General features: G+C 51.6%; 1 protein-coding gene across 3 annotated transcripts in view; it reads right to left on the bottom strand.

Annotated features, from left to right (window-relative positions):
- Positions 1 to 938: 938 nt before the first annotated feature.
- LOC144610716 (patatin-like phospholipase domain-containing protein 6) overlaps positions 939 to 12,120 on the bottom strand; it is a 165,972-nt gene continuing 154,790 nt past the window's right edge. For all 3 annotated transcript variants that reach the window (XM_078429624.1, XM_078429625.1, XM_078429622.1), the window contains 2 exons: positions 11,145 to 11,281; positions 939 to 5,546 (listed from right to left, as the gene is read on the bottom strand). In XM_078429624.1, coding sequence (XP_078285750.1) covers positions 5,466 to 5,546; positions 11,145 to 11,281 — 218 coding nt within the window. In that variant the 3' untranslated portion in view covers positions 939 to 5,465. The remainder of the gene's footprint in view (positions 5,547 to 11,144; positions 11,282 to 12,120) is intronic.

The following is a 12,120-nucleotide window of genomic DNA, read 5'->3' on the forward strand; positions in this document are numbered from 1 at the left end:
GTCTGTACGGAGTTTGTACGTTCTCCCCGTGAACTGCGTGGGTTTTCTCCGAGATCTTCGGTTTCCTCCCACACTCCAAAGACGTACGGGTTTGTAGGTTAGTTGACTAGGCAAATGTAAAAACAGGCCCTTCAGCATACTGGGTCCGCACCGACCAGCGATCCCCGCACACTAACACTATCCTACACACACCAGGGACAATTTTTACAGCGGCCGCCATTGGTGGAGCGGGAGCACGTGGCCGCTGGCTGGGTGAGGTCACGTGGGGGCGCGGGGCGGTGACGTCACCCTTTGTCCCTTATTTGGGAGTGAGGAAGTTGGCAACCCCCGTGTGTTACCAACGCCCACAAACCGTGAGCTGCACCAACGGAAGTGAAACCTCCACCCTAGAGACAAGCAACTCTTCCATCTATGTTGTAAAGAAAATGAGAGGCGTACATAGGAGTCACAGTCAGTCGATTAGTGGCATTTAATATCATTATACTCTCTGAATCTTCACAGTATCACAAGTGATTTGACTTCTCATCAGTCAATAGTATATTGGTTCATTATCCAACTTCATAAATAAATCAAATGTTAGTTATTTCAAAAGGAAAAATTATCGTTATTGATCAGTGTAGATAGCGTTTGGTTATGTTGGGAAAGTTCGGCTGAACGTGGCGTCATTAGTTTGGGAGTGCTGGGGGAAAGGAGGACTATGGCGACTGGCAGTCTCTCACCGGTTGGCGGGTGTGCCAGTCTCTCCGTCCCCCCTGTGTCTACCTCAGTCTCGGCAGTCATTGACCGAGGCCACACGGTGACCAGCACCAACCCCTTACCCCAGTGAGCGAGAGGGAAGGGCCTTCAGTACCCCAGAGCAATGCCCCCCACTCTCTCCTGCCCAGCCCCTTCCCTCCCCCACTCTGCTCCCAGCACCTTCCCTCCCTCCCCCACGCCTGTGTATGCCCTTATACGCCGCACCCCCACCCTTCAGCACCCAGCCCCAATATGGTGGATTGAATAATGCAGCACAGAAACAGGCCCTTCGGCCCATCGAGTCCACGCCGACCATCGGTCACCCGTTCACACACTGTTATCCATGTTATCCCACGTTCTCATCCACTCCCTGCACACTGGGGGGCAATTTACAGAGGGCCAATTAACCCCCAAACCCACATGTCTTTGGGATGGAACCGGAGCACCCGGAGGAAACACACGCCGTCACGGGGGAGAAGAGAACGTGCAAACTCCACACGGACAGCGTCCGTGGTCAGCATCGAATCCGGGTCTCAGGTGAAGCGAGGCAGTGGGTCTACCTGCTGTGCCATTGGCTTGCCTTACCCAGTACAGGCCGGCCCCTACAAAGTGCTGTGATCTGACAGCTCCCCGCAGTTTATAACAAAAATTAAACGTCTCAACCTCATGATCAGGTAAATGAACATTCTGGCATCATCACTGGGCCAGTGCCCAGGCTGATTCACCAGTGCCGACTGATTCACCAGTGCCCAGACTGATTCACCAGTGCCCAGGCTCAATCACCAGTGCCCACGGTCAATCACCAGTGCCCAGACTCACTCATTCACCAGTGCCCAGACTCACTCATTCACCAGTGCCCAGGCTGATTCACCAGTGCCCAGACTCACTCATTCACCAGTGCCCAGACTCACTCATTCACCAGTGCCCAGGCTGATTCACCAGTGCCCAGACTCACTCATTCACTAGTGCCCAGACTCACTCATTCACCAGTGCCCAGGCTGATTCACCAGTGCCCAGACTCACTCATTCACTAGTGCCCAGACTCACTCATTCACCAGTGCCCAGGCTGATTCACCAGTGCCCAGACTCACTCATTCACCAGTGCCCAGACTCACTCATTCACCAGTGCCCAGGCTGATTCACCAGTGCCCACACTCACTCATTCACCAGTGCCCAGACTCACTCACCAGTGCCCAGACTCACTCATTCACCAGTGCCCAGACTCATTCATTCACCAGTGCCCAGACTCATTCACCAGTGCCCAGGGAGACAGTGCTGTCCAGTGGGGCGATGTGTTACTGAGAGCCCACCTGACCCAGGACAGATGTACCTCCCTCAGACAGTTCGCTCTCCCAGGCCATCCAGCAGGCGGCATCTGTCTGGGTAGTTTTGTTGCTGCCGTTTTTGAACCTGCTGTCCGATGAATCACTTGCTTCAGTTTTTTAATCTTTTCTCCCACCTGGTTAGTTTGTGCATCCTATCGAGGTGCCCGACAGGCATGCTAGTGTGGAAAAGCAGGGCCTCACAGTGAGACAGCAGGGAGCTCTCCAGCAACCCTTCCAGTCTGAGCTAACTAGATCCAATGGGCACACATGACTGAGACTTTCAATACAGACCAGACCGGGAAAGAAAGAGAAGGGGGGAGAGAGAGGGGGGAGGGAGAGAAAGGAAGAGAGAGAAAGGAAGAGAGATAGAGAGAGAGATAGAGACAGATAGAGAGAGATAGATAGAGACAGAGAGAGAGAGATAGAGAGAGATAGAGACAGATAGATAGAGAGAGATAGAGAGATAGATAACATAGAGAGAGAGATAGATAGAGATAGAAAGATAGAGATATAGAGAGAGAAAGAGAGAGAGAGAGAGAGAGAAAAGGGGGGAAAAGTGAGAGAAAGGAGGGGAAGTGAGAGAAAGGGGGGGAAGAGAGAGAGAGGGGGGAAAAGAGGGAGAGGGAGAGAGAGGGAGAGGGAGAGAGGGAGGGAGGGAGAGAGCGGAGAGAGAGAGAGAGAGAGAGAGAGAGAGAGAGAGAGAGAGAGAGAGAGAGAGAGAATGAAAGAGGGAAAGAGAGAGAGAGAGAGAGAGAGAGAGAGAGAGAGAGAACGAAAGAGAGAGAACGAAAGAGGGAGAAAGAGAGAGAGGGGGGAAGGAGAATGTGAACACATTGTAAACACAATGCCTGAGATAGACACAAAATGCTGGAGTACCTCAGCGGGTCAGGCAGCATCTCTGGAGAAAAGGAAGAGGTGACATTTCGGGTCGGATATCTACTTCAGAATGAAGGGTAGCGGTGGGATGAGGAGGGTGGAAACTGGAGGTGGGAAAATGGCAGAACAACACAGGACCAGCAACAAATGACCGCAGGAAGTTTGAGTATAGACCTTTGAGTATTGGAGTAAAGAGGTCTTTCTGCAATTGTACAGGGCCCTGGTGAGACCGCACCTGGAGTATTGTGTGCAGTTTTGGTCTCCTAATTTGAGGAAGGACATCCTTGCTATTGAGGCAGTGCAGCGTAGGTTCACCAGGTTAATCCCCGGGATGGCGGGACTGTCACATGAGGAAAGATTGGAAAGACTGGGCTTGTATTCACTGGAGTTTAGAAGGATGAGAGGGGATCTTATAGAAACATACCAAATTATAAAAGGACTGGACAAGCTAGATGCAGGAAAAATTTTCCCAACGTTGGGAGAGTTCGGAACCAGGGGCCACACAGTCTAAGAATAAAGGGGAGGCCATTTAAAACTGAGATGAGAAAAAACAGAGAGTTGTGAATGTGTGGAATTCTCTGCCACAGAGGGCAGTGGAGGCCGATTCACTGGATGAATTTAAAAGAGAGTTAGATAGAGCTCTAGGGGCTGTTGGAATCAAGGGATATGGAGATAAGGCAGGCACGGGTTACTGATTGTGGATGATCAGCCATGATTACAATGAATGGCGGTGCTGGCTCAAAGGCCTCCTCCTGCACATATTTTCTGTTTGCTATGAAGGGTGGAGCCCACAATGGCCCATTGTTGGCTGGGGACGATGTGCTAGCGAGAGGGACACAAGCATGCGAACAGTGGAACTGGTGGGATGTCTAGGGTGGACAGAGGACAGGGGGGGGGGGGGGGGGGAGGGAATGCAGGGGTTACGTGAAATGAGAGATATCAACGTTCATACCGCTGGGTTGGAAAGCTGCCTACCCCCAACCTCTATCTTTGATTGAAGAAGGGTTCCGACCCAAAACGTCACCTGTCCATTTTCTCCAGAGGTGCTGCCTGACCAGCTGAGTTACTCCACCATTTTGTGCCCGTCTTTAGTGTGAACCAATCTCTGCAGTTTCCTTCCTACACAAGCACAATGTGTGAGCTGAGAGTTTGGGCTTCATCTCCGTACAGTGGGACCACCGATCGCGGGCAGAACGATCCTAGTGCATCAGTCACTGAAAGGAAGCATGCAGGTACAGCAGGCAGTGAAGAAAGCCAATGGAATGTTGGCCTTCATAACAAGGGGAGTTGAGTATAGGAGCAAAGAGGTCCTTCTGCAGTTGTACAGGGCCCTAGTGAGACCGCACCTGGAGTACTGTGTGCAGTTTTGGTCTCCAAATTTGAGGAAGGATATTCTTGCTATTGAGGGCGTGCAGCGTAGGTTCATTAGGTTAATTTCCGGAATGACGGGACTATCGTATGTTGAAAGACTGGAGCGACTAGGCTTGTATACACTGGAATTTAGAAGGATGAGAGGAGATCTTATCGAAACGTATAAGATTATTAAGGGGTTGAACACGTTAGAGGCAGGAAACATGTTCCCAATGTTGGGGGAGTCCAGAACCAGGGGCCACAGTTTAAGAATAAGGGGTAGGCCATTTAGAACTGAGATGAGGAAAAACTTTTTCAGTCAGAGAGTTGTGAATCTGTGGAATTCTCTGCCTCAGAAGGCAGTGGAGGCCAATTCTCTGAATGCATTCAAGAGAGAGCTAGATTGAGCTCTTAAGGATAGCGGAGTCAGGGGGTATGGGGAGAAGGCAGGAACGGGGTACTGATTGAGAATGATCAGCCATGATCACCTTGAATGGTGGTGCTGGCTCGAGGGGCCGAATGGCCTCCTCCTGCACCTATTGTCTATTGATCCAGGGGGCAGTCAACAAAGCCGTCCGCCAGCGATCAGTGCAACGTTTACAACTCAGTTCCTTTTCCCTGTGTGGGTCCTTGCAGGAGGAACAGCAGCCCAGCTTCACGGAGCGGGCAAGCCCAGCCCGGCCTAGCCCAGCCCAGCCCAGCCCGGCCCGGCCCAGCCCAGCCCAGCCCGGCCCGGCCCAGCCCAGCCCAGCCCAGCCCAGCCAGTGGTGGGGGCCGGAGAGGAGAGCAACAAGGAACAGACACAGACCCCTGCTGTGGGTCTCTCGATCCCCCTCACACTCAGGAGGGAGCAGGGCACTTCCCCCTGGGGGAAAACCCGATCGAGCCGATCAATACCTGAGGAAACGGCCACAGCACAAGTAACCACAAACTCCACGGACTGCAGTTGATTGTGCCATCTGTAGATTGGGTGCTTTGTATGAACAGCTCTTGGAATGAAAGAGGAGGAAGGAAGTGTAATATAAAAAAGCAACACTCATTCCCAGACCGCCGGGAAAGATGCCCCTCGTTCAACGGCATAACTTTGTAGATTCCTTTGCTTAGCTTAGCTCCATTGTTGAACTGCGGGCTGCACGTTCGGTCGGGTAAGCACGCAGCGCAGGTCGTCTGCAACCGTCTTTAAGCTTCACTGTCGGGTGAAGAGGGGAATTGGTCACTGGTGTAGACAGGCCTGCGGTTCCTGAGATCGGGTTCTTCATCCTGCCGAGACATGGGAAGGTGAAACAATATCACTTCATTCCACAAGAAAATAACTGCAGCTGCTGGTACAAATCGATTTATTCACAAAATGCTGGAGTAACTCAGCAGGTCAGGCAGCATCTCGGGAGAGAAGGAATGGGTGACGTTTCGGGTCGAGACCCTTCTTCAGACTGTAGAAGGGTCTCGACCCGAAACGTCACCCATTCCTTCTCTCCCGAGATGCTGCCTGTCCTGCTGAGTTACTCCAGCATTTTGTGAATAAATTACTTCATTCCACATCCCCAAGATTACACCAGTGAGGAGGCACTGTGCTGAGCTGATCGAAGTATTTGCATCCACTGCTCCGATTCCTTGCCTGGCAATGTTAATTATGATATTTTCCATTATTAACAGGCAACGTACAACATTGGAAAAGGGTCCATCAGCCCACAAGCATTTAATAGGAGTCTGTAAAAGGGGTCACTTTTTCACACAAAGAGTGGTGGGTGTATGGAACGAGCTGCTGGAAGAGGTAGTTGAGGCAGGGACTATCGCAACGTTTAAGAAACATTTAGCCAGGGACGTGGATAGGACAGGTTTAGAGGGATATGGGCCAAACGCTGGCAGATGTGTAGATGGGACATGTTGGTCGGTGTGGGCAAGTTGGGCCTAAGGGCCTGTTTCCATGCTCCTAGACTCTATGACCATCTTTGGCACATTACAGGCACCCACCACCCTCTGTGTAATAAAAACTTTGATTTGTAATCTTCTTTAAACTTCCCCCCTCTCACCTTAAAGCCACGTCCTCCAGCGCCCAGGGTTGCCAACTATCTCACTCCCAAATAGGGGACAAGGTGACGTCACCGCCCCGCGTCCCATGTGACCTCACCCAGCCAGCGGCTACGTGCTCCCGCTCCACTAATGGCGGCCGCCCGGGCCTGGATGCTACGCAACCTCCATTAGGCGGTGCCCAAGCCTCCGGAACTAACTGTCCGGGCCAACACTGTCCGGGCCAACACTGTCCGGGCCTACAGTGTCTGGGCCTACACTGTCCGGACAACGTCCGGGCCTACACTGTCCGGGCCTACACTGTCCGGGCCTACACTGTCCGGGCCTACAGCGTCCGGGCCTACACTGTCCGGGCCTACAATGTCCGGGCCTACACTGTCCGGGCCTACACTGTCCGGGCCTTCACTGTCCGGGCCTACACTGTCCGGGCCTACAGCGTCCGGGCCTACACTGTCCGGGCCTGCAGCATTCGGGCCTACAGCGCCCCCGGGGCCTAATACGGGACAAGGCGGTCCCGCACAGGACAAACCAATTTAACCCAAAATACGGGATGTCCTGGCTAATACGGGACAGTTGGCAACCCTACTAGCACCTGCCATTTCCACTCTGGAAAAAAGATTCTGACAAAGTACCCTAACTATGCATGTCGTGTAATTCTTTTTGTGCACAACCCGCAGGCATTGCCACTTTCATTTCACTGCACATCGAGTATGTGTATGTGACAAATAAATTTGACTTGACTTGACTTGACCTGAACTGCTATCAGTTATGCCCTCAGCCTCTTTATAATGCAAATTTGGAGATGGTGGCTTGATTTCATGCCAGATAGTTCAAACCCAGTTCCCGACTAGATGGTCTTGCTCGCTCGCGTGTGACAAGCTCGGAGACAGACCACAGAGGGTTGCAGCGATAAACTGCGCTGGTTCTGTGGTGCTGTTACGGTAAAGGAAGTTAAGTGCTGATTAAAACTAACTGCTGATCCTGATGCATTGACTGCGATCACGGTGTATATCACAATCTACAAGATAAAATCACTTGCTCTTTTGTGCACAGCTCAAACTGTTGAGCTCACAGTGAATAAATGGCAGCAAAGCAGGGCCTGGTCAGGTACAACATTTGCAGAGCCAGTGACCACAGCCGCCCTTCCCCCTTCACTTCCCCATTGAATTTCCCCAAGCAGATGCATGCTGGGATACGGTTCTGTATTTTGTCCCTGGTACCTGGATCATGGTTTTTGGACAATAGACAATAGGTGCAGGAGGAGGCCATTTGGCCCTTCGCGCCAGCACCACCATTCACCGTGATCATGGCTGATCATCCACAATCAGTACCCCGTTCCTGCCCTATTGAGGCAGTGTATACAAGTGTATACAAGCCTAGTCGCTCAGGCACGGTAGCGCAGCGGTAGAGTTGCTGCTTTACAGCGAATGCAGCGCCGGAGACTCAGGTTCGATCCTGACTACGGGTGCTGCACTGTAAGGAGTTTGTACGTTCTCCCCGTGACCTGCGTGGGTTTACTCCGAGATCTTCGGTTTCCTCCCACACTCCAAAGACGTACAGGTATGTAGGTTAATTGGCTGGGTAAATGTAAAAATTGTCCCTAGTGGGTGTAGGATAGTGTTAATGTGCGGGGATCACTGGGCGGCACGGACTTGGAGGGCCGAAAAGGCCTGTTTCCGGCTGTATGTATATGATATGATATGATATGATATGACAGGCCTACACTGTCCGGGCCTACACTGTCCGGGCCTACACTGTCCGGGCCTACAGCGTCCGGGCCTACACTGTCCGGGCCTACAATGTCCGGGCCTACACTGTCCGGGCCTACACTGTCCGGGCCTACACCGTCTGGGCCTACACCGTCCGGGCCTACAGCGTCCGGGCCTACAGCGTCCGGGCCTACACTGTCCAGGCCTGCAGCATTCGGGCCTACAGCGCCCCCGGGGCCTAATACGGGACAAGGCGGTCCCGCACAGGACAAACCAATTTAACCCAAAATACGGGATGTCCTGGCTAATACGGGACAGTTGGCAATCCTACTAGCACCTGCCATTTCCACTCTGGAAAAAAGATTCTGACAAAGTGCCCTACCTATGCATGTCGTGTGATTCTTTTTGTGCACAACCCGCAGGCATTGCCACTTTCATTTCACTGCACATCGAGTATGTGTATGTGACAAATAAATTTGACTTGACTTGACTTGACCTGAACTGCTATCAGTTATGCCCTCAGCCTCTTTATAATGCAAATTTGGAGATGGTGGCTTGATTTCATGCCAGATAGTTCAAACCCAGTTCCCGACTAGATGGTCTTGCTCGCTCGCGTGTGACAAGCTCGGAGACAGACCACAGAGGGTTGCAACGATGAACTGCGCTGGTTCTGTGGTGCCGTTACGGTAAAGGAAGTTAAGTGCTGATTAAAACTAACTGCTGATCCTGATGCATTGACTGCGATCACGGTGTATATCACAATCTACAAGATAAAATCACTTGCTCTTTTGTGCACAGCTCAAACTGTTGAGCTCACAGTGAATAAATGGCAGCAAAGCAGGGCCTGGTCAGGTACAACATTTGCAGAGCCAGTGACCACAGCCGCCCTTCCCCCTTCACTTCCCCATTGAATTTCCCCAAGCAGATGCATGCTGGGATACGGTTCTGTATTTTGTCCCTGGTACCTGGATCATGGTTTTTGGACAATAGACAATAGGTGCAGGAGGAGGCCATTTGGCCCTTCGCGCCAGCACCACCATTCACCGTGATCATGGCTGATCGTCCACAATCAGTACCCCGTTCCTGCCCTATTGAGGCAGTGTATACAAGTGTATACAAGCCTAGTCGCTCCAGTCTTTCAACATATGACAGTCCCGCCATAGGTTCACTAGGTTAATTCCCGGAATGGCGGGACTGTCATATGTTGAAAGACTGGAGCGACTAGGCTTGTGTACACTGGAATTTAGAAGGATGAGAGGAGATCTTATCGAAACATATAAGATTATTAAGGGGTTGGACATGTTAGAGGCAGGAAACATGTTCCCAATGTTGGGGGAGTCCAGAACAAGGGGCCACAGTTTAAGAATAAGGGGTAGGCCATTTAGAAGGGCCGAATGGTCTCCTCCTGCACCTATTGTCTATTGTCTCTCCCCATATCCCTTGACTCCGCTATCTTTAAGAGCTTCATCTAACTCTCTCTTGAAAGCATCCAGAGAATTGGCCTCCACTGCCTTCTGAGGCAGAGAATTCCACAGATTCACAACTCTCTGGGTGAAAATGATTTTCCTCATCTCCGTTCTAAATGGCCTAACCCTTATTCTTAAACTGTGGCCCCCGGTTCTGGACTCCCCCAACATCGGGAACATATCAAAGGCATCACAAAATGGTGGAGTGACTCAGTGGGTCAGGCAGCGTCTCTGGAGAGAAAGAATGGGCAACATTTCGGGTCGAGACCCTTCTTCGGACCCGCAAAGTCACCCATTCCTTCTCTCTAGAGATGCTGCCTGACCCGCTGAGTTACTCCAGCATTTTATGATACCCTCGATTTGTACCAACATCTGCAGTTATTTTCCTACACATCACCGGGAACATGTTCCCTGCCCCCAGCGTGTCTTTTAACATGGAAGCAGCCCCAGTAGCCGGTGTGTGTGTGTGTGTGTGTGTGTGTGTGTGTGTGGGGCATCACTGTGGTGTGTGGCAGTGTGTAGGTTGGCTGGGGATTACTGGTGAGTAGCAGCGTGAAACCTGGTGCTTTTACCCGCTGTGCTACACAAATGCCCCTCGATCCAAGACCGCCAGGGCAACAACATAGAAACATAGAAAATAGGTGCAAGAGTAGGCCATTCGGCCCTTCGAGCCTGCACCGCCATTCAATATGATCATGGCTGATCATCCAACTCAGTATCCCGTACCTGCCTTCTCTCCATACCCCCTGATCCCTTTAGCCACAAGGGCCACATCTAACCCCCTCTTAAATATAGCCAATGAACTGGCCTCAACTACCTTCTGTGGCAGAGAATTCCACAGATTCACCACTCTCTGTGTGAAAAAAAACTTTCTCATCTCGGTCCTAAAAGACTTCCCCCTTATCCTTAAACTGTGACCCCTTGTTCTAGATTTCCCCAACATTGGGAACAATCTTCCTGCATCCAGCCTGACCAACCCCTTAAGAATTTTGTAAGTTTCTATAAGATCCCCCCTCAATCTTCTAAATTCCAGCGAGTACAAGCCGTGTCTATCCAGTCTTTCTTCATATGAAATACAACGGGCATTTATGGCAAGTTAAGACCCTACATTTTTATAACTTTGGACTTCATGACCAAAGGGGAAAGGAGCTGAATGAGTCCATTTGGTCCATCAAGTCTACTCCGCCGTTCAATCATCACTTGAATTGCAATCACGCAAGATCGTGCAAAGGGCGGCACGGTGGCGCAGCGGTAGAGTTGCTGCCTCACAGCGCCAGAGACCTGGGTTCCACGGGTGCTGTCCGTACGCAGTTTGTACGTTGCCCCCGTGACCTGCGTGGGTTTTCTCCGGGTGCTCCCCCACTCCAAAGACGTGCATGTTTGCAGGTTGATTGGCTTCGCTAAAGACTGTAAATTGTCCCTCGTGTGTAGGATAGTGCTAGCGTATGAGGGGGGGGGGGGAGGGGGGCTGGTCGGTGCGGACTCGGTGCGACGAAGGGGGCTTTTTTCTCGCTGTATCTCAAAAGTCTAAAGAGCAAATGTGGGCAAATGGGACTGGCAGAGATGGGGCATCTTGGTGGGCATGAAGGAGTCGGGGTGCAGGGACTGCTTCCTTGTGGAAATTCGACAATGTGAGTGATATATTTGTCACCTACCGGCTCCATGTTCCACTCCATGGCAGAATGATCTTGGTCGGGATATTCCTGATCGTCCAGCAGGTCCTCGTCGTCTTCGTCATCCCTCATAGCATCCATTATATCATCTTCGTACTCGGTCAGATAGTCCGACTCTTCTGCCGTGACCAGACAAGGAGAAGGGAAAAGTGCTTCAATGACACTGAGGGACGTCAGGACTCAGGGTGGCACGGTGGAGCTACTGCCATACAGCGCCACAGACCCCGGTTGGATCCCGACCACGGGCGCTTGTCTGTATGGAGTTTGGACCTCCCCCCCCCGTGACCTGCGTGGGTTTTCTTCCTCGGTTTCCTCCTACACTCCAAAGACGTGCAGGTTTGCAGGTTGTTTGGCTTGGTATCAACGTGAAATTGTTTATTGGCCCAAGCATGTGCCAATCATGTGTTTATTGGCCAATCAGTGTGGGATAATAGACAATAGGTGCAGGCCAATCAGCCCTTCGAGCCAGCACCGCCATTCAATGTGATCAAGGCCGATCATTAAGGGATTGGACACACTAGAGGCAGGAAACATGTTCCCAATGTTGGGGGAGTCCAGAACCAGGGGCCACAGTTTAAGAATAAGGGGTAGGCCATTTAGAACGGAGATGAGGAAAAACTTTTTCACTCAGAGAGGTGGAATTCTCTGCCTCAGAAGGCAGTGGAGGCCAATTCTCTGGATGCATTCAAGAGAGAGCTGGATAGAGCTCGTAAGGATAGCGGAGTCAGAGGGTGTGGGGAGAAGGCAGGAACGTGTACTGATTGTGAATGATCAGCCATGATCACACTGAATGTGGGCAAATGGGACTGACAGAGATGGGGCCTCTTGGTGGGTGGCCGAATGGCTCAAAGGGCCGAATGGCCTACTTCTGCACCTATTGTCTATTGTGTGTGTGGGTAGTGTTAGTGAGCGTGGATCGCTGGTCGGTGCGGACCTGGTGGGCCTGTTTCCGCGCTGT

The sequence above is a fragment of the Rhinoraja longicauda genome, chromosome 37 (assembly GCF_053455715.1).
Source record: "Rhinoraja longicauda isolate Sanriku21f chromosome 37, sRhiLon1.1, whole genome shotgun sequence".
Taxonomy (NCBI): domain Eukaryota; kingdom Metazoa; phylum Chordata; class Chondrichthyes; order Rajiformes; family Arhynchobatidae; genus Rhinoraja; species Rhinoraja longicauda.